The sequence below is a fragment of the Medicago truncatula genome, chromosome 3 (assembly GCF_003473485.1).
Source record: "Medicago truncatula cultivar Jemalong A17 chromosome 3, MtrunA17r5.0-ANR, whole genome shotgun sequence".
Classification (NCBI taxonomy): Eukaryota; Viridiplantae; Streptophyta; class Magnoliopsida; order Fabales; family Fabaceae; genus Medicago; species Medicago truncatula.
Genome location: NC_053044.1, coordinates 53903617 through 53929456, shown reverse-complemented (window position 1 = coordinate 53929456; position 25840 = coordinate 53903617). Strand labels below are relative to the sequence as shown.

General features: G+C 34.4%; 4 protein-coding genes across 5 annotated transcripts; 3 read left to right on the top strand and 1 right to left on the bottom strand.

Moving 5' to 3' along the window:
• The first annotated feature begins 738 nt into the window (after positions 1-738).
• On the top strand, positions 739-3457 carry LOC11427353 (putative protein-disulfide reductase). Its single transcript, NM_001417828.1, has 4 exons — positions 739-811; positions 1491-1643; positions 1887-2366; positions 2564-3457. Exons 2-4 carry the CDS (start codon positions 1542-1544, stop codon positions 3158-3160), a joined length of 1179 nt encoding a protein of 392 aa, NP_001404757.1. The 5' UTR covers positions 739-811; positions 1491-1541; the 3' UTR covers positions 3161-3457.
• Positions 3458-3582: 125 nt separating this feature from the next.
• On the top strand, positions 3583-6388 carry LOC11436092 (uncharacterized). Its single transcript, XM_024779448.2, has 4 exons — positions 3583-5005; positions 5211-5332; positions 5485-5793; positions 5884-6388. Exons 1-3 carry the CDS (start codon positions 4733-4735, stop codon positions 5630-5632), a joined length of 543 nt encoding a protein of 180 aa, XP_024635216.1. The 5' UTR covers positions 3583-4732; the 3' UTR covers positions 5633-5793; positions 5884-6388.
• A 2682-nt stretch (positions 6389-9070) lies between these two features.
• Positions 9071-14194, top strand: LOC11436091 (U-box domain-containing protein 52). The gene is made up of 10 exons (XM_039832009.1): positions 9071-9532; positions 9873-9973; positions 10111-10232; positions 10478-10680; positions 10769-10832; positions 10938-11232; positions 11491-11592; positions 11763-12191; positions 12752-13513; positions 13659-14194. The coding sequence occupies exons 1-10, from the start codon at positions 9331-9333 to the stop codon at positions 13761-13763; spliced, it is 2385 nt and encodes a 794-aa protein (XP_039687943.1). The 5' UTR covers positions 9071-9330; the 3' UTR covers positions 13764-14194.
• Positions 14195-15200: 1006 nt separating this feature from the next.
• Positions 15201-25840, bottom strand: LOC11433546 (RNA-binding protein 208). 2 transcript variants are annotated; one of them, XM_024779611.2, is made up of 13 exons: positions 25655-25840; positions 25368-25523; positions 24520-24581; positions 24173-24275; positions 22690-22766; positions 21472-21533; positions 21265-21352; positions 20969-21044; positions 20707-20737; positions 20471-20593; positions 18204-18289; positions 16499-16672; positions 15201-15829 (listed from the first exon to the last, which is right to left on the bottom strand). In XM_024779611.2, the coding sequence occupies exons 2-13, from the start codon at positions 25488-25490 to the stop codon at positions 15512-15514; spliced, it is 1323 nt and encodes a 440-aa protein (XP_024635379.1). In that variant the 5' UTR covers positions 25491-25523; positions 25655-25840; the 3' UTR covers positions 15201-15511. The 2 variants fall into 2 exon arrangements, with proteins under 2 accessions (XP_024635379.1, XP_003603560.2); XM_003603512.4 differs by having other exon boundaries at positions 25368-25481.

Here is a 25840-nt window from a genome sequence, read left to right as displayed (position 1 = left end):
ATAAAATAACAATAACACTACTTTCAATCTTTATTATAATTTTTTTAAAAAAATTATTTTTATTTATAAGAAAATATCATAATTTTTAAGGTATAACTATTGTTTAAAAGACTCGTGTATCCCTTATTTAACTTCTATCTTTTAATATTAACGATGTAATTTAATGTTTTATTTTTTTATAAAGATATATTTGTAAAAATATTTAAAAAGTTACTGTAACTAACTATTGCATTGGATTTAATTTTAATTTTTTTTATAATAAAGGCTGAAGGTATATAAAGCAAACAAGTATTATTAATTTAATGATTAAAAGAAAAAGAGTATTAGTAATTTAAGCACATGATTCTCACATGATAGAGTCAGATATTTGCTAAAAAAATAAGAGCTAGATACGCGTACTTGCAGCTGCCCAGATAGTTACTGTCAGCATATCCTTTTTAGTAGTGAACGCATATGCCCAAGCTCTTCATAAAAAGAAAAAAAAAACAAATAACCAAACTATTTAATTTTGAAGAAGAAAATCCTAAAATAACATAAATGGGGTATGATGAAAATCCACAATGGCGTATATTTTGTTGTCAGTAGATGGCTATTTTTGTCAAAATGATTATTAATTTCAGATTGTGTAACTTAAATAAATGATATTTTAAAATAAATAAAGTGCATTTTATTGGATAAGGAACAAAGTCTTCTTTCTACCCTACCACGTCATATAAACATTAAAAGCGTTAATTGTCCCACCGTTCTAACATCATCTCATTTCTTCTTGGAGACTCAACCTCTTCCTTCCCTTTCTCTCCGCATCTTTAAGGTAATTTTTTCACTCCAAAAATTCTATTAACAATAGTAATACTAATTTGCAGCACAACATGCACTTGCATCTATTTTTAGATTGCTTTAGTTTTTTATTGCAACGATAATCTAGTTTTTGTTTAAGTGATGCTTGCTTGAGACACACTCCCACACAAATGAAGCATTTTGTTATCTACCATCATCTGATTACACTTGGTCCCACCTTATTAAGATATGTTCATAACATGTATATGATCATAAAAAAATAAAAAATCAGATCATGTATCAACCATATTTCCTAAGAAAACCATTGAAAGATGTGACAATATAAAAATAATACAAATCAATCAAGTGATATATATGTGGTTTAGAGAAGGCGGTGATGATGTGCCATTAGTAGAGGCTTCTAGGCAACACTTCGGCAGAAGCATCTTCTTACACAGGAATATCCTCCCATATTACGTGATCATCATAAACTCTTTGTATTCTTTATTCCTAATTTGCAGGATTGTGTCCTATTTTTTTTTTAAAGTAAAAGATTCCCTTGCAAGAATCTGAATTGCTTTTGTCTCTAGGTCTATCTTTCCTTGCAAAAGTATTCAACAAGTGTGAGGGTTATGTTTTTAGGGATAAGGTTATTTAATCAATTTTAGGTGTTTATTTTAAAACTCATATTTTGCTCATCCTTGATCATTTAGGTTTCAAGAAAGTTTGTAAAGAAGTGAGTATATCTGTTTTCTGAGGCTCCTATGGCAGGGCTAAATTTTGAAGCTGAATATCCTGACAGCTTTGATGTTCTGAAAGTTTTTGCAGCTGAAGGTGTTGAGTTCCTTTTATCTTGTGAAAGGAAGGTATATAATAATATACTGTAGTTTACTTCTTCAAAAATTTATGTATACTGTAGTTTAGTTTCTTGAGAATTCTCGTTCTGTATTATGTGTGTCTGCTCGCGCGCGTGTGTTCTCACCCTGTTGCGACTCTAATGAATAAATAAAGATAAAATCTGGCTTAAGAAAACAAATTCCATAATTTGCTTAGTTTTTTGATCTAGGTTAAACTAGCTAATGTTTTCCATCTTTGAATCATGAGATTAGGTACCCTTGTCCGATTGCAATGGGAAAATCATCTGTCTATTTTTCTCTGCCAACTGGTGTAGACCTTGCAGACTTTTCATTCCTCATCTTGTTGGTCTTTATGAAACACTGAGAAAGAGAGGGATAAATATAGAGATCATCTTCATCTCATTTGACCATGATGAGGATGGATTTAAAGAACACATCAAGAGTATGCCGTGGCTAGCTGTCCCATTTGATGCAAAATTGAATAGACGACTGATTGATAGATATCGGGTTGATCGAATTCCATCATTCATTCCATTATGTTCTGATGCCTTAACTGTTGACAAAAACATGATTGAGTGGATTGAGGATTATGGTGCTGATGCATTTCCTTTCACAAGGAAGAGACATGAGGAATTGAAAGCCATAGATAAAAGAAAACGCGAAGAGGTAAATTTGGATGAATTATTGACACATGGAGGACGCAACTTTCTCATTTCAGGAGATGATAGAAAGGTATCTTAAAGCCCTACTTGAAATTTTTGTTTACTATGCAGTAGGTAATCAAGATTTTAAATTGCGGTTGCAGTTAAATATGGCTGATGCAGGAGTTGCTATTCGAGGACATTAAAAACCTTGATGTCAAGTCATAGAGTGCAGTTATGGAACTCTCTATAGTAAAAAACTTGACATGTTTCGTTGTTGTATTGCAGGTGCTTGTATCTGAACTAACCGGGAAAACTGTAGGGCTATTTTTCGGTGCCTACTGGTCTCCTCCTTGTCATGCCTTCACCATTCAACTTGCAGATGCATACAACAATCTCAAGGATACAAAGGGCCACTGCTTTGAGATTGTTTTAGTTTCAACAGATAGGGACCTTAAAGAATTCAATGTCAACAGAACTAGCATGCCTTGGCTTGCTATCCCATATGAAGACAGAACAAGGCATGACCTCTGTAGAATCTTTGATATAAAAAAAATCCCAGCTTTGGTTTTCATTGGACCAGATGGAAAAGTCATTAGTTTGAATGGACAGTTCATGGTCTCCTCATACGGAGCAGAAGCTTTTCCATTTACTGAATCGAGGATAAGAGATTTAGAAGCGGCCCTGAGAAAGGAAGGAGAGGCTTTGCCTCAACAGGTTGAGGATGTCAAGCATGAACATCTACTTAAATTGGATATGGCCAAAGCATATGTATGTGATTCTTGTAAGAAACAAGGCAAGTTCTGGACATTCTCTTGTGATGTTTGTGACTATGATCTTCATCCTAGTTGTCTTGAGAAGGTCAACAATGACCAATGTTGGTAGAAAATAGAATCACACAAGATTGCAACCACTTATATTCATGAGCTACTTTGGTAGTGATGGACTTCAAATTGTGAAACATAAGATAATACATGTCTTTTGTTCCTATCATTAAGTTGTTAAAGCCTACTATTTGAAAGGTAAGTTTTTGTAAGGGAAATGTCTGAGCAGATCAATTACTCTACCATTTAATGAAAAGTTTAGGCAAACCCTTCCTTTAGCAGTGTATGGGATATATTTAGAGCATGCTTGTATACTTATTTTGCTAAATATACGACTACTATGTCCTCTAGTAAATTTAAATGGTTTTTCTTTTCAGTATATTTCCTAGATTCTTTTGAACAAATAACATCTCTTGTGCCTTCGAATCCTGGCTGATATAATCATTGGTTATACTTAACTTACCTCATCTCTGAACTCCGAATTATCACGGCTCCTTTCTATAAAACCAAAGGGTTAAGACAAACAATATCTCTTGTGCCTTATTGGTTACATTACATTATTTCTTATATTGAAAAGTTTAAATTTTGCATATGTTCCTCGTACTTTTTGCTGCTTTATTTTTCAAGTTATTATTATGTTACATAACCTCTTCTGAAATAGCCGTAGTTTTAAAAACCGGTGCAGACCGGTCCAACCGAGAACCAATGATAGGTCCGGCTCAATCCAAGTGTTGGGTTGGTTATGTTATGGAGGAAATTGCTATACAGGCTCGTCATTTTGCTCGAAGAAAGGCCTATTGAAAAGTAGAATCTCTATAGGTTTTAGTGGAAAAAAAGCTGATCGGAAGGTGTGTTCCGATTATATATGGGGGTTTTTTGCAAGATTATGGGTGAGCTTTTTGCAAGATTGTGGGGGTCTAATTGAGCCTCTCTTTGTTTTTTAACTGGCGCAAACCAATATGTAGAGACCGAATCACTTGGTCAGTAGATGGCAGTTCGATAAGTGGCTCGGTACCCTTACTGAAACTATCATCGAGTCAGTTTTTAAAATGCCTATTTCGCTGATATATGTATCTATGCTCCCCCTGACCATGACCATAAGAAAACCAACACATGCTCATATTCTGTGTTTAAGCAATTTTTAACATCTAACGAACTTTTTTATAAGCTTAAAATAAATCTATAAATATTAGCGAGTTTTTACATTACATTTGGTTAAAATCTAACAATCCAGTTTATTAGGTCACTATTGTAATTTCAAGGAGGACAGAGTCAAATTAGATAACCCGCAATGTTTAGTTATTCTAAGACAAGAGATTGAATGAAACAAGCTTTGTGGTTGTCCTACTTGTGAAAATTTCTCATAATAGTAATGGTAGAAAAACGCCAAAAACGGTTGCTACTTGTTGTACAAGGAACATTGGATATTTAGTTATTTACTATTATTTTGTTTTGATTTTTGAACACCAAAAGCAAAGTAAACGAATCAAACACATTGGATATTTACTATTACTTTTTCTACTTATTATTATTTTGCAAAAGGGAAAGAGAAGAAATATGTTTTTGGTTTTGAATTTAAAGTTTGGTTTGGGTCTATTGAAAGAACATCAAGAGTTTTGGTGCAAAGAGAGGAATGTCGTTACCAAAGAAGAAGGATGGTGTAAATGGATTAATAGCAGTGGCAGTAAACAACGAAAAGGAGAGCCACCGTGCATTCAAATGGGCTATTGATAATCTCCTCACAAGAAATGCAAATGTGATTCTCATCCATGTTAAAATTCTGCCACCAGATGCAGAGATAAATGCTAATGACAATGACGATGACAGTTTATTAATATGTAAAGAACCAGATGCAGATGCTCTATACATGTTCCTCCCATATTGCGTCTTTTGTACACGCAAATATGTAAGTTGCATTTCTTTTACAGAAAAAATAAAAGTGAAAATATCAATGCTATCTATGACCAACAATTCTAAGTTTGGGGATCAAACTTGATTGTGGAAATGAAATACAACAAGTATTTTTGACAATAGTGGTCAATTAAGAACTACCTGCATTATATAGAATCTTATTATCTCTTTGTTTTATTTTGTTTCTTTTGGTGGCTAAGATACAATGCAAGAGGGTACTACTAGAAGATGCAGATGTATCAAAGGCATTGATTGAATATGCTTCTCAAGTAGGAATTGAGCATCTGATTCTTGGCTCTTCAGCAAAAACTAGTTTGCACAAGTATGCATCCATTTTCCTAAGTAGCATCACATTTTGCAAATTTTACTTCTAGCTTATAGTTTCTTACCATCCCTTCTGAGAATTAACACAAACAATAATCAACATGTAAATTCAAGATATTCCATTACCGAGGGATTATTTTTTCTTATCAGAATATTCAAGGCAACAGATATTTCTGGAACGGTGTCAAAAGGGGCACCAGATTTCTGTACAGTCTATGTCATTGGCAATGGAAAGATTCAATCAATGCGACCTGCTTCTAGTTCTGTTCCAAAAATTTCCCCTCTACAAGCCAATTAAACTACTATCAATAGACCAATTAGACACAAATCTAGTTCTATTATGTGTAATATCAAAATGTTTATTGCTCACAAAGAAATGTGATTTATTTTAGAACAAGAAAGGTATTCTTTTGATGTCGATGCACCAGGTAGATCCTGGGATGGAATATATCCATTCGGGTAAGCAACATTACTTAGCAAATGTTTTATTCATGATGCATTTTAAATAGTCATCTAAAGCAACAACAAAAAAAATGCTACTGGATGTAGGTTAAGGTCACCATTGGCATTCACTGGGACAGGTTACAATACTAGATAGAATCGCATCAGAAAGGAGTATCTAGAAAGTGCATCAGGTCAAGAACATGTGTCAACAAGTCAACCTGCTTCACAAACGGAATTTGTGACAAAGGAGGCATTCTCCGAACTTGTCGAAGTGATCAAGAAGAAACATGAGAAGGAAGAAGCAGATAGAGCAAAGATGCAGCAAGTCTTGGACACCATCTTGGCCAAAATTCTAAACCCCCAGGAGTGTTAAAACCTTAGAATTTTCTTGAAGTTTTCTTTTTTTTATTTTGCTGGTTTGTGTGACATTTTTTAAGTAATCTATTTTTTGTTGTGTTTAATAAAAAAATTACATAGTAATGTTGTATCTCCTAGGTCTATGGATGTAGTTTTTAGAAGGATTGGTTTTGTCATCCAAAAAGGATTAGCAGCGCAGGTTGTTGCCCGCTTATCTTTCATTCCTATGTAATTTTCTATGATTAAATATTTACTATGTCTCTATTATTTTTTTATTCTCCACACTTCTTTGTCCGGGGACAAAAGGAAGAGAATACTATTGAGAATACTATAGGAACTAAAATTAATAAAATCAAACAAAAAGAAACATGTGTAAACTAAGAATGCCAATCAAATCATGATAGACTTAGAAATTTGCATGCTTTCTTACTTTATGATAATAATTTCTTTGCATCAAATATTATCTGAAATGTTTGTGTTTATGAAACATATATTCTGAGTAATACTGGATTTAAGGGGAGCCTCGGAAACGACTTAGGAACATTTGTTTTGAGAAAGGAAAATTGTTCATGTTTATCATCAACAAAAATGGAGAGATTGTAAAAACCATGTTGGTTTGAAGAACACTCAAAGAGAACAAATTGTCTTTTAATGTGCGCAGTCAAGAACATGAAGAACTAATGGTTGTACTCTATCAAGAACATCAAGGTGATCCTCTGGTAAAACACTTTGTAAAGGCAATTATTGAAGATCGTATGGAAGCACACTGAAAGAAATACTTGCTATGAAGCAAGATCATTATTATGGATAAATGCGCTCCGAAGAGAATAGTTACTCTTATCGAAGAGAGACACTCTGATATAACTATAGGCTGGAGCAACTACACATTCTAGTATAACTTCATGCAGTGAAATTGTATGGTATAACTCATCACATTTCAAGACGTTGTGCGTCCATTTATTAGTGTTAGAGTCATCATCACATCTCCCCAAATTAAATCCTAAATTAAGGCTTACTCGACAAGTGACATTAAATAAAGGAAGTAAAAGTATAAGAATGTGAAAGGTTAGGGTGAGAAGTGACATATTCAGCAAATCATCTCAACACCACCTACCTTAATTTTAGCTGACTCTATGGGAGTAAGGTAGTACAACAAAGGTATACTCTCATGGTTTTGGTCTATAGGACTGTTTAGTAGAAAATTCTTCAGGTTGAAATGACTGAATTAACTATCAGGTTGATAGTGAACCTGTTTATATTTTTGATGTTCATCTTCTCTTTATCTAAAATCTTTATTTTAATTCAGTCTGTTTTACTAGTGGCTTAGCAAATTCAAGTCAGAGATTTAAAGAAGTCTTAAAAAGCAAAATCGCTAAGCGATCTAATCAGGCGGCTTAGCGATTTGCAGTGGGTTTAGTAACTTGGAGTATGTCTGACAAAGACTTCACAATGAAGAAAAAGTCAATTTGCTTAGCGAACATTACATCAATTAGCGATTTCCCACTTACCTTTCATCTGTAAATAGAACTCAAGCTTCATTCATTGGAGGATGTTGTGGAGAAATACAGAGAGACAAGACTAAAATGAAGCTAGCAAGGTGGAGGAGACGTTATTCAAGAGTGATGAATCGTCTTGGATGTTTATTTCATCTTCATGATTTCTTCTCTTTGTGTAAAGCTACCAACACTCCATGAGTATTGAGTATGAATAACTAATTTCTCTTTTGTTGAGATTAGAAGTAGTTAACTATGACTCTTATGTATTACTTTTGATTTGACGATCATATATATTCTTGTTACTCAATATATTGATGTTTTCTCCTTGTTCTTAATGCATTTCTGAATTGACAACTCGTGAAAACAATATTTTGATTTAATTAGTGCTTGGAAAGGAATTTTAAAATATGGATCTGGATAATTCATATGTGAAGGCAAAATATGAGGAACAGTCATAGGTTTATAGTCACATAACATTGTCGGGTCGTTAATGATTTCATATTGGTTAACAGTTAAACAATACAATAGATAACTTGTCGTTTGTCGAAAATGAATAGGTACAAAGAACGACATGTGAAGATATGGATGATAACTTGAATGTATATAATTGATCACGATGATACATTAGAAAAGTAGTTAAGGAAGTCTAATCGTAGCAAGTTTACTTATATGTTAATTTTATCAATTTTACTTTGTTTTAGTTTATGAACAAATGAACCTACCAAAACACTACTTTGGAACTATAGAGATTGTTTAACGTATAAAATATCATGCAACTCTCTCTAAATACAATAATTAAAAATATTGTGATATCATCGTAGCTATCAAGTATTGAATTCAATCGTTTATTAGAGATTGAACGGTTCAAATTACGAAATTTTTAGATTAATTTTAAATGATTCGGACCATTGATTTAAATCAATGTCTGAGATATGTAAATATGTGATGCATTTACAACAAGAAATCCATTTCCCTATGTATGCCCACCTGATCATAACCATAACAAAACAAATACATGCTCACATTATGTGTTAAAACAATTTTAAAGTCTAATGAATTCTTTATAAACTTAAAATAAATTTATATAGAAAAGATTAAATCTGGTTGGAAGGGAAAGAATCCATCTTGCATGCCCCACAGTTTCCCCAACGGAATGTTAAACGGCGGTGGAAAGTTCGTATCAATATCATGGTTAAAAAAAACTTTTTTTTTTTTTACATATGGTTCAAATATAATACTCCGGTCTTATAATTCCACGAAGGACGAAGTCAAAGATAGCCCGCAAAGTTTGGTTATTCTAAGACAAGAGTTTGAATGAAACAATCTTTGTGGTTGCCACATTAGTGAAAATTGCTCAAAATAGTAATTTAAAAAAAAGCCCAAAAATGGTTGCTATTTGTTGTATGAGGAAAATTGAACATTTACTATTATTTTGTTCTTAACACAAAAGAACCTGAAAATTAGTAAACAAATCAATCACATACCGAAAAAGTCTTTTGCTAGAAGAGGTACAGAGGAGATTCAAAACAAAAATCAACAAGTTATGTTATCATTTTATTTTCATTTTTCAAAAATGCAAAAAACAAGAGAGTTTTAATGGTTTGTTGCAAAAGGGAGATAAGAGATTATTTTTTCTGGTTTCTATAGTTTGGTTTGTGTTCATTGAAAGAACACTAAGAGTTTTGGTAGAAAAAGAGGAATGTGGTTGCCAAAGAATTCATCAGAGAACAAGGAAGGGGTAAAGGGGTTAATAGCAGTGGCAATTGACAAAGAAAAGGGAAGCCAAAATGCACTCAAATGGGTTGTTGACAATCTCCTCACAAGAAATGCAACTGTAATTCTCATCCATGTCAGGGTTTCGGCACCTTCTCTTCCTTCATCACCTTCTTTTTTCACCATAAGTAAGTAAGCCTTGTACATATTATGATTATTACGCTCTTTCTACCATATGCATAAAGCTTACATTATTATTATTGGCTTGCAGACGGACACGTCTCTTAGCTTTTTTTATTGTTCTAACGTGTATAAATATTTTACAATGTTTCTTTGTGTAAACATTATTATTGCTAGCATGCAGATTGATATATTGTCTTCTTTTTATTTGTGTCAACGTGCGTTTAGATTTTACTACATTTCTTTTTATAAATATTTTACTATGATTTTTTGCCTCCTGGCAGCATTTAAGTACGTTATTTATAATAGCTACAATATTGATTTGATTTCTCAATTGTTTGATTGCAGGGTCAGGGATAAATGCTAATGGCTTAACAATATGTAAAGAACCAGAAGCTCAAAACAAAAACATTTTCCTCCCATATCGCGTCTTCTGTACACGCAAAGATGTAAGTTGCATTTTTCTTAAAAGAAAATATAAAACTGAAATACAGGTATATTTTGCAATAGTGGTAAATTTAGAACTCCATGCATTATATAGAATCTTATAATCTCTTTGTTTTTTGTGTTTCTTTTGGTGGCAAAGATACAATGCAAGGATGTACTACTAGAAGATGCAGATGTGTCAAAAGCGTTGATTGAATATGCTTCGCAGGCAGGAATTGAGCATCTGATTCTTGGCTCTTCAACAAAAACTAGTTTGCTCAAGTATACATCCATTTCTCTAAGTAACATCACATTTTACAAATTTTACTTCTAGCTTCTAGTTTTGTACCGTCCATCCATTCTGATAATTAACATGAAAAATAATCAATATGTAACTTTAGATTGCACTGTTTCAACTTTATATCGCCAAACATTAATAAAAGTTTAAATTTCTAGCTTGGTTAAGAGATTTTTATCAGTATGTATTCAATTTCTTAAGGAATTTTTTTTTTTTTTCATATCAGAAGATTCAAGGTATCAGATATTCCTGGAACAGTGTCAAAAGGGGCACCAGATTTTTGTACAGTCTATGTCATTGGCAAAGGAAAGATTCAATCGATGCGATCTGCTTCTCGTCCTGCTCCGAACATTTCCCCTCTACAAGTTAGTCAAACTACTATCGAACAAGACCAATCAGACATAAATTTGGTGTTGGAGCAAAGTGAAAAAGGTTAGATTCATACACCTTTACACATCTAGTTCTATTATGTGTAATATCACCATGTTGCTTGCTCACTAAGAAATGTGGTTTCTTGTAGAACAAGCAAGGAATTCCTATGATGCTGCACAACGCAAATTGCAAGATGGAACAGATTCATTCAGGTTAGTAACATAACATGGCAAATGTTTTATTCTTGATGCACTAATTAGTTTCTATTAATTTGTAATTGTCATCTGAATCAAAAAAAAAAAAATTATTGAATGCAGGTCACCATTCACTAGGAAAGGTTACAATACCAAACAATATATGGAAAATTATAAGCCAGATGGTGACATATCTTTTGTAAGCTCTGGAAGGTCGAGTACGGACCGCATGTTGCCTCCATTGCATAACAACTCAGAGCCAGGCCCTTGGATATCATGTAGCTCAGAATCAGATGTAAACTACAGCTTTGAGTCTATCATTCACGGAAGGATGTCTTTGGAATCAACCATCCCTACCGAATTTACATCACTCTCATTTGATAGCGAAAGGCTTTCATCTTCTTCGTCACAGGCCGTGGTAAGGAAACCAACATTGCATTGAAAATTTATATGTTTTGCATTACCTGTGCATGTATTAGTAGTAGTACTAATGATCATTTTACAATTTGTTATGGAGAATTTAAACTTTGTCCCTTGAGGTTACAAGGTCAAACTCTTAAAACTGAGTTGACATCTCGTAGACTTAAGTTAGTTATATTTTCCCTTTTCAAGGGAAATTTTTAAATTCAAGATTTAATTACCATTTTGATAATATAGTCTTGTGCTGCAATTATAGGATGACATGGAGGCTGAAATGAGAAGATTAAAGTTGGAGCTCAAGCAAACAATGGAAATGTACAACACAGCATGTAAAGAAGCACTCACAGCACAACAGAAGGTATGAATCAAACATTTGGCTTGAATCATTTTTTTTATCACTAAGAAGCACTCTCGCACCCTGCGCACCAACCAACCATTTGCGCTAGACCCCCGTTGTATATCTGGCTTTATCCTGGAAGAGCTAAATAGTATATAAATCTGAGACATGCTTTGAAATTTGCATGACAGGCAGTAGAACTTCAAAAATGGAAATTAGAAGAAGAAAGGAGATTGGAAGAGGCAAGGATGGCCGAGGAATCTGCATTGGCAATTGCAGAAAAGGAGAAAGAAAAATCTAAAGCAGCCATTGAGGCCGCTGAAGCACAAAAAAGGATAGCAGAACTAGAAGCACAGAAGAGACTTCATGCAGAGATGAAAGCAGTTAGAGAAGCAGAAGAGAAAAAAAAAGTAATGGATGCTTTAGTAAATGTAGATGTCAGGTATAGAAAGTATACAATTGAGGAAATTGAAGCTGCAACAAATTTTTTTTCACAATCCCTCAAGATTGGAGAAGGAGGATATGGTCCAGTTTTTAAGTGCCTTCTGGACCATACACCTGTTGCAGTCAAGGTTCTACGCCCCGATGCAGCACAAGGACGATCGCAGTTTCAACGCGAGGTAAGCACACAGACACAGTAGATACAAGTTCTTTCAAAAAATAATTTTAAAATGATTAAAAATAAATAAAAAAAAAACTTATCTTTTATGTATAAAAACTAGATATATGAAACTTTCTAAAAAGTAGTTGAGAGGAGTTTCTCCAATTAAGTAAAAGACCTTTTATAATTTTATCTTTCTTTTTCATTATTGAAATTAAATTTTATTATTCTATAAAAAAAATATCTTTTAAACTATAAAATAACAACAATTACCAAAAACTTAAGTTGTCTAAGCGATTTCTATAAATTTTATTATTCTAAGACATTTGTCTAAGCGCTTGCAGAAGTATTTGCAATAGCTAATGAGAATAGCTTATGATGTCTTTAAGTTGGTTTCATCTTATTGCAATAATCTCTCCAGCATAGGTTACAACTTATACGAAAACAGTTTAACCATATTCACTATTTTACTATAGAAATAACTTATACATTTAACACTTATATGAGAAAATGTATTTAATAAAATTTTAATTAATCTGTTTATCCAAATACACCCTAGTTGACACGATCTCCTCACAGGTTGAGGTACTGAGCTGCATACGGCATCCAAACATGGTTCTCCTCTTAGGAGCCTGTCCGGAATATGGATGTCTAGTGTATGAGTACATGTCAAATGGAAGCTTGGAAGATTGCCTATTTCGTCGAGGCAACAGTCCTTCACTTTCTTGGCAGCTAAGGTTCAAAATTGCAGCCGAAATCGGAACCGGCTTGTTATTCCTTCACCAAACAAAACCAGAACCTATAGTACATAGAGACTTGAAACCAGGAAACATCTTGCTAGACAGAAACTATGTAGCCAAAATTAGTGATGTTGGTTTGGCAAGACTTGTTCCGCCATCTGTGGCCGACAGTGTGACGCAATATCGCATGACGGCAACAGCAGGAACATTCTGTTATATAGATCCTGAGTATCAGCAAACAGGAATGTTAGGTGTGAAATCAGATGTATATTCACTTGGAATCATTTTCCTTCAAATTTTGACAGCAAAATCACCAATGGGTTTGGCACATAACGTTGACAGAGCTATTGAGAAAGGAACATTTACTGAGATGTTGGATCCTACAGTGACTGATTGGCCAATGGAGGATGTTTTGAGATTAGCAAAAATTGCGGTCCAGTGTGCCGAGTTAAGGCGAAGAGATAGACCTGACCTTGGTAAGGTTGTACTGCCAGAACTTGACAGATTGAGAGAACTTGCTGAGCAAAATTCAACAGATGGTAGTGGCAGTAGCAGCAGCTCTATAAATATGTCCCATGAGAGACAAGTTTCACTGCTTCTGGTAGGTCTCTACACTGTTTTTCCAGTATATGATAAGATTTTCAATAAACTCTTAAAGCAATAGGACCTAATTCATACACATTGTCAATGCAATAATCTTTTACACTCTCAACAAATTGGTATGATGAGCTTATGCCATGTTGCAGGATGAAAGTTGTCCTCTATTTCCTCACTCTGAGACTGATGAGATTAGAAGAAACACACCAATCAGGTCTGATGAGATTAGAAGAAACACAACAATTGGTTTCTAACAAAGTCAAAACAAGAGATTCCGTTGACCAAATAAATATGTGCAATGCGTAAAAATGTAAATTACTTAGGTGGAGGATTCATTTTGTAGAATGTTTGATTCTTTAATTCTTTCCTGCATCGAAAGCGTAGCCTTTTTAAAGGTACAACTTCAGGGTCTCAATGTATTTGTATGGATATACATGTAAATATGTTTACATTTCTTTCCTTATTGATAAATTGCAATAAGAAAAGTTAATCTATTACTTGTAGTTTTTATAATTAACGACCCTTCAAACTTAGTTCATCTAAATTCTTCATGTATTTCTCTCTTTGATGAAAGATGAGAGAGCACATTCTACTCTCTCATATGTAAATTGCACATAAGAGAATCCATTGGTGGCTCTTGTGGAAGGAATTTTATAACCAGATTTATAACTTGTATTGATGTGAATCTATGAAACCTCGATGCAGTAGAGAGAGGTGGCGTCAAGAAAAGAAATAGAAAGAATAAGGAAATGACTTCTAAAACAATCAAAACTAAGATATGTGAATTAAAACAGACACGGAATCTTAAGGAGTTGGGGAAGATTTTTCAGCTATACATATTATATGAAGAAATAAATACAGCATTGACAACTCAACTGAGACTTTTGTCAACAAAAAAATAAATAAAAAATCGACTGAGACTGATTTTACAACTTTTTTTGGTACAAGATTTTTACAGCTTTCCAAATTGGGTCAATTTGATTCTTTGATTTAAATATAGTTTTCTTTAAAAATAAAAATACAAACCAAATTCAATAAAAATTAATCAGTTTGATTTTTTTTTTTTCTTCTCCCAAAATCAAATTCAAACCAACACAAACATTGCAAACAATCAAAAAGAAACCTTGGGCGTACAGGTACCACCTATGTTATTTTGACAATTTTTCAGTTATCCAAAATTCTATATTTATATGAAACATGTACCATTCGATTTTTTAATTATTTTTTACCTCTCCTAATCACATTAAAAATCATAAATGATGTATTTTTTTAGAGGAAAAGATTAAAGATGTATTAGTATAGTGTTAAATATTCAAAATAACATTACTCTACAGGAACTACACAAGAAAAACGAAATGCAATGAGCATCTGGTTGCATGAACTGATAGATGGTAACATGACAGGAAGTCCATCCATGCATTCCACCCATCAAAAAAGTACTTGTCAATAAATAATTATCTTAGTTTTTTTTTGTTACTAAATAATTATCTAGAGAATATTTTTGACAGATCAAAAAAAGCCAAGTGATAAGTCGAGTTAAATGAAAACGGTTGAAGGGCCTATGCTAATCTGCGAAAAATGTGTCCATCAACCAAAAAACATAGAAAGTAAAAAACGACAAACGAAAGATTAATACGTACCATAATTAACACTAAATTTTCCAAAACTTTATCTTGTCACGGCACGAAAGGAAAACAGGTATAAAACTACTTAAGATTAAGATGAACTTGAGTCAATAATTTATAAATATACAGTAATGATAATAAAAAAGATACATTAAACGATAATAAAAACTACCCAAACATAAAACTCGCAGCTCGTTCTAGCAAAACATAGATCCGAGTCATTAAACCCTCTTAGACCAAACAACATAAATTACAACACAAATTAAAAATTAAGTAAAAATCAAGCCAGAATACCGCAATTAAAAAAAAAAAGGAAAGAGAAATGTGGTGCACAACGCAACTTGCCACCGAAGGCAACAACGCGACTGGTGAAGCCATTAACGATAGTACATAAGCTGCTGTCTTGACGAATTACCAGCATATCCGTCATACATGGCTTGAGATGCCGCAGAGTTTATACCCATTGAAGCAGGAGCTAGGCCATGCTGTCCAGACATTTGAAGAAGAGCTTGTCCTGAAAGGCCAGAAACAGCGGCCTGACTCAAGGCCAGCTGGCGCTGATAAGCCAACAACTCAGCGGCAGTATAGCCTTGGTTCATCCCTGCAGTAGGAAGTATTTGATATGGTTGTGCAGCAGGAGGAGGTAATGGATTTGAAGCTGTTCCAGGAGGAGTTGGTTTGCTACCCCATGAACACTGCACAAATCAAGTAAAATAAATTGTATTCACCAAGAGCCTTTAGAAAATACTCAAAGTGGAAAAGGTGATCCTGTAATTGAGTCATCACCAACGCTGTCAAACGTGGATCGTGGAAAATAGAGGTTTGTAAGGATCCAAGTATGCTACAGTGCTGCTATAACGCCACTATAGTAAATAGCGTATTGCAGAACAATTATGTGATATGGACCATGGATAGGTGCAAGCATGTTTGTATCAACATTATACGGCTACTGGCGGGTGGAACAAAAGAGTTCCATTCCTGTTCACTCTTGGTCTCCCTATTTTACTTGAAATAGAATTTTAGCCCCCCCCCATTTCAAAATCCGGGTTTTGGTCACCCAGTGGTAATTTTTGGGGCCAAAAGTGATAACTTCTGATATTTTCTGTTCATATACGAAATTGGGGCTAAAAACTATGCAGGGACCAAGATTGCAACAATATGTGGAACTGGGAGACCAAAACCTGGATTTTGAAATGACGGACTAAAATCTAGTTTCAGGTAAAATAGGGGGACCAAACAATCTATTTAAGCCTTCTTTTAAAAGGACTTTACCAGGCACTATTATATAGGGCAAACAGTAGCCCCAGCACAGAAACAGCAAGTGATTAATTGACAAGACCAGCAACAGGTGAAAGGATTCTTACCTTCATAGTCTTCCCACGAACCGGTCTTCCATTAGCCATCTGAATGGCCATTGCTGCTTCCTCGTGAGTATTGTATCTGACAAATCCAAAACCCTTGCCGCTCTGAACTCGGACCTCCTCAAGTACCCCAGCCCCCAATGCATGGAATTGACAATGGAGTTCAGCTTGTGTTACCTGTGATCTCAAGCACAGTTGTAAGTTATATATCCAGAAGATTGTGAACTAAATGTCATTCACAGATCAGATTAGATATACTTTGACAGGCATTCATCAAAGAGTGATTAGATATACTTTGACAGAAATTCATCAAAGAGTAGAGATGCAAGGAAGGGAGTTATTACAATTTGCACACCAAAAAAGATTTTGTAAATAAAGTCAGAAAAGGTTATTAGTCTCAGCATGGTTTTGAATTGTATACTGCATCATACGAGGCACGCTGCCGTAACTGCAAGTACTGCAGCCATGCCACACTGCAACTGTCCACCTAGTGCTGTCTGCCATGGTAATACTACAGCGGAAGTGACTTTTGAAATTACATCACACACTGCAGCTGGATTTCAATACAAACCACTGGAGTGCCTTTTTTCAATCAAGGCTAGATCCAAAACAAGGCCAATGAATAAGGGTAAAAGAGACGGATGAAAATGAAAATACACCACTACAGATAACTCTGTTCATCAGAGCAAAAAAAGCTTATTCTTTCGGTTCAAAGAGACCTAAGAACAAGTGAAGACGAAGGTGGGTTAAGTGAGGCATTGAGACTCAGGTACTTCGTAAGAAAGCTGAAACATCATTGGCAAATTTAAAGACACTCTGTTCGTCAGAATGTACAAAAAGTAAAACCCCAAAATCCGTCGTCCAGCAAAACAAGCAATCAAGTTGTATCAACCCACCATTTGAATGGACTAAAACATTGATAGAAAAAACAACACATCTATAAGAATGCATGTCTTGACAATTTCTCCAAAACTATGTTTAAAGCTTAAACTAACTAAACAAACCAAACCAATCCCACATAATACTTCAATGTTTTTTCATATTTGTGAATAAAAATTAAGTTTTGTACTTACAAACATACGAACTGTTGAATTTCTTAAGATGCAGGAAAAGAGAAATTACACAGAGGATAGTAGGCACAAAGAGTGATAAGCCCATTATTTGAACAGTGTATGAGTGTAAGAAAAAGAGGGGTGAATAGGGGAGCCGCCTAGCTGGCAGTTAGTTAGATTATGGAAGATTATATGAGAGGAGAAGGGAATTATTAACACTCATGTCATGAGTATTCTGTAACTTCTCTTACAATTGAGAGAAAAGGAGAGGCAGAGAGAGGGTATATTTCTCTGAAGAGCAGTTGCTCTGGTTAAATATTGTGGTGAGATCAATCTCTTGAATTTCTTTCAAATTACAATGCACTTACATGTAGTTTCCAATTTTGTCATGTTATTACTCTGATCTATCAGAATATTCTGATTATTATTGTTAAAACTAAATTAGTTACAGGGTGGATTTGGCGTTTATCTACAGTTAAGCTGTAGTAATCTTGTTACAACAGAAACTAATGGGCTTGAGGCCGCAAACATAATAGGGGCACAGGCGCACAGCCCATTCTTGTTTCTATGCAAATACAAGCTGAAATTGCATAAACTTGCATCTCTAACAAAAACAATAACCCATAATATCTCATTCTTCAATTCATATAACTTACATCATGGGGAAGGTTGCCAACATAAACTGTGGTGTATGAAGGATTGTTTTCAGGAGCATCCTCGTTGCTGTTATCTTGACCTCCATCTGTAAAACATACAACAAAAAAGCAATACTTATCTCTCAGCAATCCCAAAATTCTCAGCCTGTTTAAAGAAGTGCACAAGAAACAGAGTAGCAAATGAAGTCATAGAGCTTAATAGGGTCTCAATTCCAACCATCATTCAATAAATCTATAAACAATAATATTCAAAAGAAGTAATGTACGGCGCATATTGCCAAAAATAATATTAGAAATTTAGAATACTCGGCATGTAAATAAACAAGACTTACAAAAGTCTCACTCAAACTAAAGTTTGTTTGTTGTCTATATTAAGCATTAACTGATTGGCTGGCTCTACACATGCCCTTTAAACACACTAATGAAGGTGCATAATATTAATACAACAGGCACAATATGCTAAACTACTACTCTAGAATTCTAGAATGAAATATAAGCAAAAACTAGCTCGTATTTTTTAGAATGAAATATAAGAAAAAGTTAAGAACTTCTCCCATATTTAATGGAAGTATCTCTAAACTACCCCTAATTTAACTTATAAGCATAAGTTAAGAACTTCTCCCATATTTAATGAAAGTATCTCTAAACTACCCCTAATTTAACTTAACTTTTCTATTGCTAAGGACTCCATTTTTTAGTCATGGAGGATAATTTAGGCAATAGACTAGCTTTTTTAAATTGGGATTGCATAGATTAAATTTGACCAATTATTGTTGAGATTTGACTCAAAATTGAGTGTTGAACTCACGTCCAAAATCGTGGCATGATGGCCTCTAATCATGGCATGATTTGGGCAACGGTCATTTATACTACCTCCGTCCCTAATTATAAGACCCTTGTGAGAATTTTTTTTGTCCCTTTTTATAAGACCCCTATTCTATTTCCAACTACATTAATTATTTCTTTACATACATGCCCCTATTTATTATACATCTTTTTCTTCAATCAGCAATAAATAAAATGTTGAAAACATAAGCCAACTCTCTTTCTTAAAGGATAAAATTGTAAAAACAATAGTAATTACAAACATATTTAATACAAATATCCACTATCTTAATTCCCGTTATTTTTTCAAAAGGGCCTTATAATTAGGGACGGAGGTAGTACTTGTTTAATCCTGGCGCAATTGGAACAGGTATAGGAGATATAAAGTGCAATTTTTGACCCATTTGTTGGGGACTCTCATGAAACCAAAGGAGGGAACTTTTAGGGAACTTAGGCTAAGTTTTGAGGGTCTTTGAGTGAGATTCAAAGGGTCAAGAGGTGAATCTTGGAACCAAAAGAGGGGGCTATTGGGGAGAGGTTCATGGGATGGGAAACACGTGAGGTGGTGTCTTTGTGAGCAACTTGGTTGAATCTTGAGAGACCAAAAAAGGAGATCCTTAGTGAAATCATTGAGTCTCTTGGTCACAGGATGAGATTCGGGAAAAGGGTAGAAATTAGGTCTGCTCTTGGAGAGCGTGTTGAAGTTAATTTCTTGCAAATCTTTTGTATCTCTTTGCAAAAAAAAAAAAAACTCATTGATTGTTAAGTGGAGAGATCTCTCTCTCCTACAGACGTAGGTCATTGTTGGACAAACTGGGTGAACAAATTCTAGGTGTGTTGTTCTCTATTCTCTACTCTCTTTATCTTGTTGTCTTTGGTTTGATTGTGGTTTTGCTTTCCACTTCGTTGCTAGATTGGATCTAGATCTATTATTGTTGCTTGTGACTGACTGTTTGGTTGTTGGTTGCCATTGATATTTGCTCCACACATCTAAGTTTTACTGGTGTGCATTTTTGAGTCCTGAATCCGTATGTGTAATATGATCACTTTTGCTTATAATAATTCATTCCGGAGAGAGTATGCATCAAAACTGGCGTCTAAAACATCAAGCAATAAGAAATCCACTCCATTTACTATATAAAGGTAATGTTTGTGCATAACAAATATGAAGAACCAAATTTCGCATGATATCCTTCATATATTTTAATTAGTATGACATCGTTCAGCACAATGAATTTATAGCAATTTCCAGCCAATATAATAGTTTAAATATGGAAAATTAAACAAATTCAAACTGCAACCTTTATCTATAATACATATATTCTTGTTTCCAACCCCACCTAGTGAGTAAAAGGCTTTGGTTGTTGTTGCCTTCATCTATATTTTCATGGATTAATAAATATAGATGTGGGATCACAGATATTTAGAAAGGTGCATCATACCTGAAGATCCATTTGTGAGTACAACAGCATTTTGGCTGTCATTGATCTTCTCTTCATTTGAGCTGCCACCAGCTCCTTTAGTTGCCCAATTGCATCTTATTTGCCTATTTCCCAGCCATTTACCTGCACGGCACATGAAACGCAACAAGTTAGAAGAAATGGTCTCATATAAGAATAGAAGGATAACAACAGAGGCATGAACGAACAGTATGAGAGTAAACAATAAAATGTCTAACCTGTCATATCATTTATGGCACTTTGGGCATCCTGCATATTAATTGCATAAAGACATTAATTCACCAGTTCAGCAAATTATTAGTGCAGTTCGATGATTTTTTTTTGTAAGGATAAGTTTATGTTTGTACTAATTCATGTAGCAAAACATGGAAAAATAAATTTTCAGAGCAAAGATAATGGTCTTTAAGGAAAATATTCATGATCTACTCAGTTCATTGGTTGGTCTCTCCTGTAAATTCTAGCGTACAGAATAAACAATACCTGATGATCACGGAAAGAAACAAAACCATATCCTTTTGAGCGACCAGTTTTGTGATCCCACATAACCCTAGCATCACTGCAGATAATAAGAGAGATGATGGAAAAGTAAGTTCCAAAAACCAAAATGTCTTGCAAGACTGAGTAACTCGCTCTGAAGTCAATCCCCCATATCATCTATCTTTCTTCAACTTCTCACCACTAACAAGGACTACAATATTCACCATCAAAAAGAATATACCTATTCCAGTGACCCAAAAAAATGTAATAAAGGGGGAAAAAAGCAACGAGGAACTCACGAACAAGTAGTATAGACTGAGAAGCATGCAAATAAAGTTGCATCAGTAACCTCTGGACTCAAATCACCAACAAAAACATTGAAGTGCCCTGATGATTTTGAACTAGAAATTAAAGGAATATACAACTGAAAATAATAAAGAAAAAGAATGTCCCGGAGAAACAAAATCATCAAAACCAACAATAGATGGGTTGCATTTAAAGGTAACCTGAGGTATCCTCCCTGCTGCTGTTAGCATATGCCCAATTCACCTTTAGTGCTTGACCATATCTGCAAATGGAAATAATGAGAAAGTTAACTTTTGTGATGTTGCTATGCAAGGTTGTTAAAATCGCGATCTAACACCCAAGATCGTACGATCTTGCGATTTCGATGGCCATCACCGATCTGGAGCGGTTAGGAGATCGGAAACGACAGCGGAGCGGACGGCGCGCAGAGGAAAATCGGAAGATCGCAGAATCGGTCCGACCCGGTTCAGAGGTTGATGACCCGACCCGGGTTGACCCAAACGTGTTTTGTGCCTCTTTTTTTTTTTTTTTTGGTGCAAGTTTTTTCATTTCTTATTCCCTGAAACGGTTAGTTTCCTTAAACCCATTAATTATTTAGTCAAAATAATAACTCAATTTATTATAGAAAATCATCCCAATAAACCCACTAAGCAATAATTGTGGAAACTTATCAATACACCCATAATTTGAGGAAACTTACCAATGCAATTCACCCAGGTTCATTTTTTTTTTGACAAACTTTCACCCAGGTTCATAGCACTACTCCCTCTCTCACCTTAGTTTAAATAACCTTTTAATACTTTGTTTTATCAATGATTAATCTGTTTTTTTTTCCTTTCAATAATGTGATTTTAAAAATACATGCACACAAACACAATAATATTAATGATAAAAGAAAATACTTTATGTTATATTAAGTTTTAATTAACAAGTATACAATTTGTTTGTTTATTGATCAAGTAATTACAGTGTTTTTTTTTACTTATATATAATATATTTTTCATTTTTTATGCTTCTACATGAGTTTGTATGCATACATATGTCAATATGTGAATTTGGTAGGATCTTACGATCCGTGTTACGATCCCTCGATTCACGATCTTGTGACCCCTCTCCGATCTTGCCTAAGATCTCGATTTTGACTACCTTGTTGCTATGTATTAAGGAAAACTTAAAGACCCTTGTCAAGAGTCAAGACTGCATAATTAAAACAATATCGGTGAAGTCTGTCAAGATAGAATGAATTAATGAACAGCTGTAGAGCCATTAGAATGATATTTGCATTCTCAAGTATGTGAAAAATTATAATTTTATTCATCTATCTCTAGAAAAGCCGGATGGAGAATGCATTCACAATTCACATGTTAAGAAAATATGCAACAGAACCAAAATAAACACAAATTGAACATAATGCTTACAGTTGCCGTCCATGTAATGTCATTATTGCAAGCGCTGCGGATGCTCGATCATGGTAGTCCACAAAACCATAAGAGGACTGAAACAGTAATTTCACCAACAAAAAAAAAGACAAACACGTCAGCAGAAACCAAAAAGTAAAGAATGGGAGTAGAAATAAGGACTAGAAAAAGAACATAGTACACATAGATACTAAACTAAGCAACTGTCTGGGGAAATTTAACTGTGTACCCCACAGCAAGGCTGATAACTATGCCAATTGACTGATAAGTTATAACACACAAGCAGGATCTAAGTAGTATATAGCCTTCTTAGCAGCTGTATTTTCTCTCTCTCAAGCTCTCGGCTTTCAACGCATAATTCCAAGTTAGAGAAGCCTATCTTACGGGTTTACACTATCAAGGCTGGTATCATGACAGATAAGTGGTCAGTAATTTAGACAACAAAGACGAGACACTACCACCTCATTCATCAAGCAGTAGAGTTCTCTAGAAGGGAAACAGCGAACACTCTTCGTTGGCACAGGTCAGGCCACCTTCACCAAACAAATTTTGTGCCAAGTACTGACATATTTTTCTTTATTGGAATATGATGCATGTCAATTCAGAATTCCATGACAACCTATCACCTCTACAAGATAAAGATCTCAAGGTATTTGAAAAAACCAAATCTAGCATTGAAAAGAAATAAGGTCTGAAAAAACTTAATAAAGAAAGATGTCCCTAAACCCTCACCTTGGCAGCCGGTTTTGTAAGGATGAGTTAGGCTTAAATTCTTAATCCAAAAATCTAACATGACATTAGAGTATATTGATAGGCAGACTGGGCCCAATAGTATACTAGGCATAAGAGGGTATATTGGGAATTACCCATGTCCCTCGTTGAAAAGAGATTAGGTCTGAAAATAGTTTATAAAGATTAGGTGGAAGCAAGTGTAGGGAAAGGGCTCTTGAGACTTGTTTGATTCAAAATTCTAAGCGTTGGGAGGTTTGCTCTCTAAAATGCTATAAATTTTTTCGTCTTGGATTCAATGAAAAATTCATTACAGTGAAAAGGAATAGATCATTCTTGAAATGGTAGTCTCACTCCACTACTAGTGTGATGTCCATCTACGGATTGGGTCTTGAATTAGATTAATAGGGATAGGTCGGAGTGAGAATATAATTCCATTTTTAGTTGGAGAAGGGGTTGAAGCAAAATCTTGTATACAAACCTTTCAAGTTAGTTTTGTAAGGACGAGTTATACAAGGAGTCCCCAGAAAGAAAATTTGAGTGAAATATCCAAAATAAACATTAAAAAAAAATAAATAAACTTGCTCATCAGTACTAATAACCATATTTTGTGAAAAATTTAGGAGTCCTTATAGTTGTTTAAGACAAGGGTATTTAGAAATAGGAAAGCAATGAGCTAAAAATAGTAATAACTAATAATATATATGATCATCATTCATCAGCAAAGAACATTGGATTGAATTATAAATCAAACCTTTTCTTTTCGTATGAGCTTGCACCCAGCAAGAGGGCCGGCACTCTGAAAAACTTCTGCGAGAAGTTTATCGGTGACGTTTACATGAATATTTCCTACATAACTGAAAGCACAAAAGTTCAGATTAATTAGGTATCAAAGTGGAAAACTACACTACTTCTGGTAATCAGTACCATCAAACTTATCTCTCACAAATTCAGACCAATTAAAAGCATCATATTTAAAAAGAAATTTGCTTCTACAGGTAGAAATTATGTACCAAAAGGAAAATTCAACATACTTGGGAACAAACACAACAAAACTGAGGACAAAAAACATGTAAACGCAAAAAGAAATCCAACACTCACACGCTACGGCATGCAGAAGCATCAAAACCAGGAGGCAGATTTCCACTTGGTACAGGCTCCATCTAAAAAATTTCCAAAATAACAAATATTAAAAATTGGGGAAAAGATAAGATCCAGGCAACAGTAGGAAGATACCCTAAATAGAATCGTAGAAGGAAAAAATAATAACTTCCAATCTTTCATTGATAGTAAAACACTAGACTATTTCTCACACGCCTCTAAACAAAACAAATTATCTGACTAATAATACAAATTGTAAACCAATTAATTGTGTAAAACAATTTTAGTATACCATATAATGACCAACGAAAATAATTCTGTAACAGTTCATCCATTGTAAAATGACCATTTGTGTGTCCATAGCTTAACTATTCTTGACATTTGTTTAATAGACTACAATGGATTAAAGAAACTTTTGGCAAATGTTGAGTTGTTTCTATTGGTATATTGAAATGTGAAGACCTAAAAGGGCTGGCAAGTTATGTGTTCTTTCTAATGGAAAGTTGTATAAAATCATGTACAATGTTAAATAAAACAGAAACGAGTATTACAGATATGAAGTTGCCAAAATCTACTATTGATTTTATAGGTGATGCATAGAATATACTAGTAATTGGGATGAAATTACCACACAATTCCTAAGTGAATGGTTCAACACCGGAAGTAGACTAAAAAATTAAGTGTAAAATTGAATACAAAAAAAAAAAAATAAGAAGCATAGATAGAGTTGACAATAGATTTTAAGTGAATTGAATTTGTAAAATTGATTCTAGCTAAAAATGAGTTGAAGGTACAATTGGAGGTCCTCTCAAAGAGGAACGAAATGGAAAAGAAGATTGAGTGCGTACCTGGGTCATGGCGGCAGCAGCGAGCATGCCAGGATGGTGATACATCTGTTGTTGTTGAAGCAAAGCTTGCTGCATGAGTGCTTGTTGTTGTTGTTGTTGCTGCAACTTTAGCCTCTGTTGCATATTAATTTAATTTAATACTCGATCAATTGATTTCTGAAGAAGAAAGAGGAATCGAATCGAATCAAAACGCGTGTAATTAGCTCGAAATCATGGAAATGAAAATGAAAATCGCGAATCGGTGAATGAAATCTGGAGTGGAAAGAAAAGGGGGAAAATTGAATAACCTGGATGGATGGAGAAGTGGTTGTTGGTGATTGGGTAATTGCTGCTCGACGTTCGTTGGTTCGTTCCCAAATGGTGTGTGGAAATTTGCACTCTCTCTCTCTAACTCCTCTCTTCTCGTATAGTCTCACGCCCAAATCCCCATTTTCCAATGTATGTCAATCTCTCTCTCTCCCCTCAATCCATCT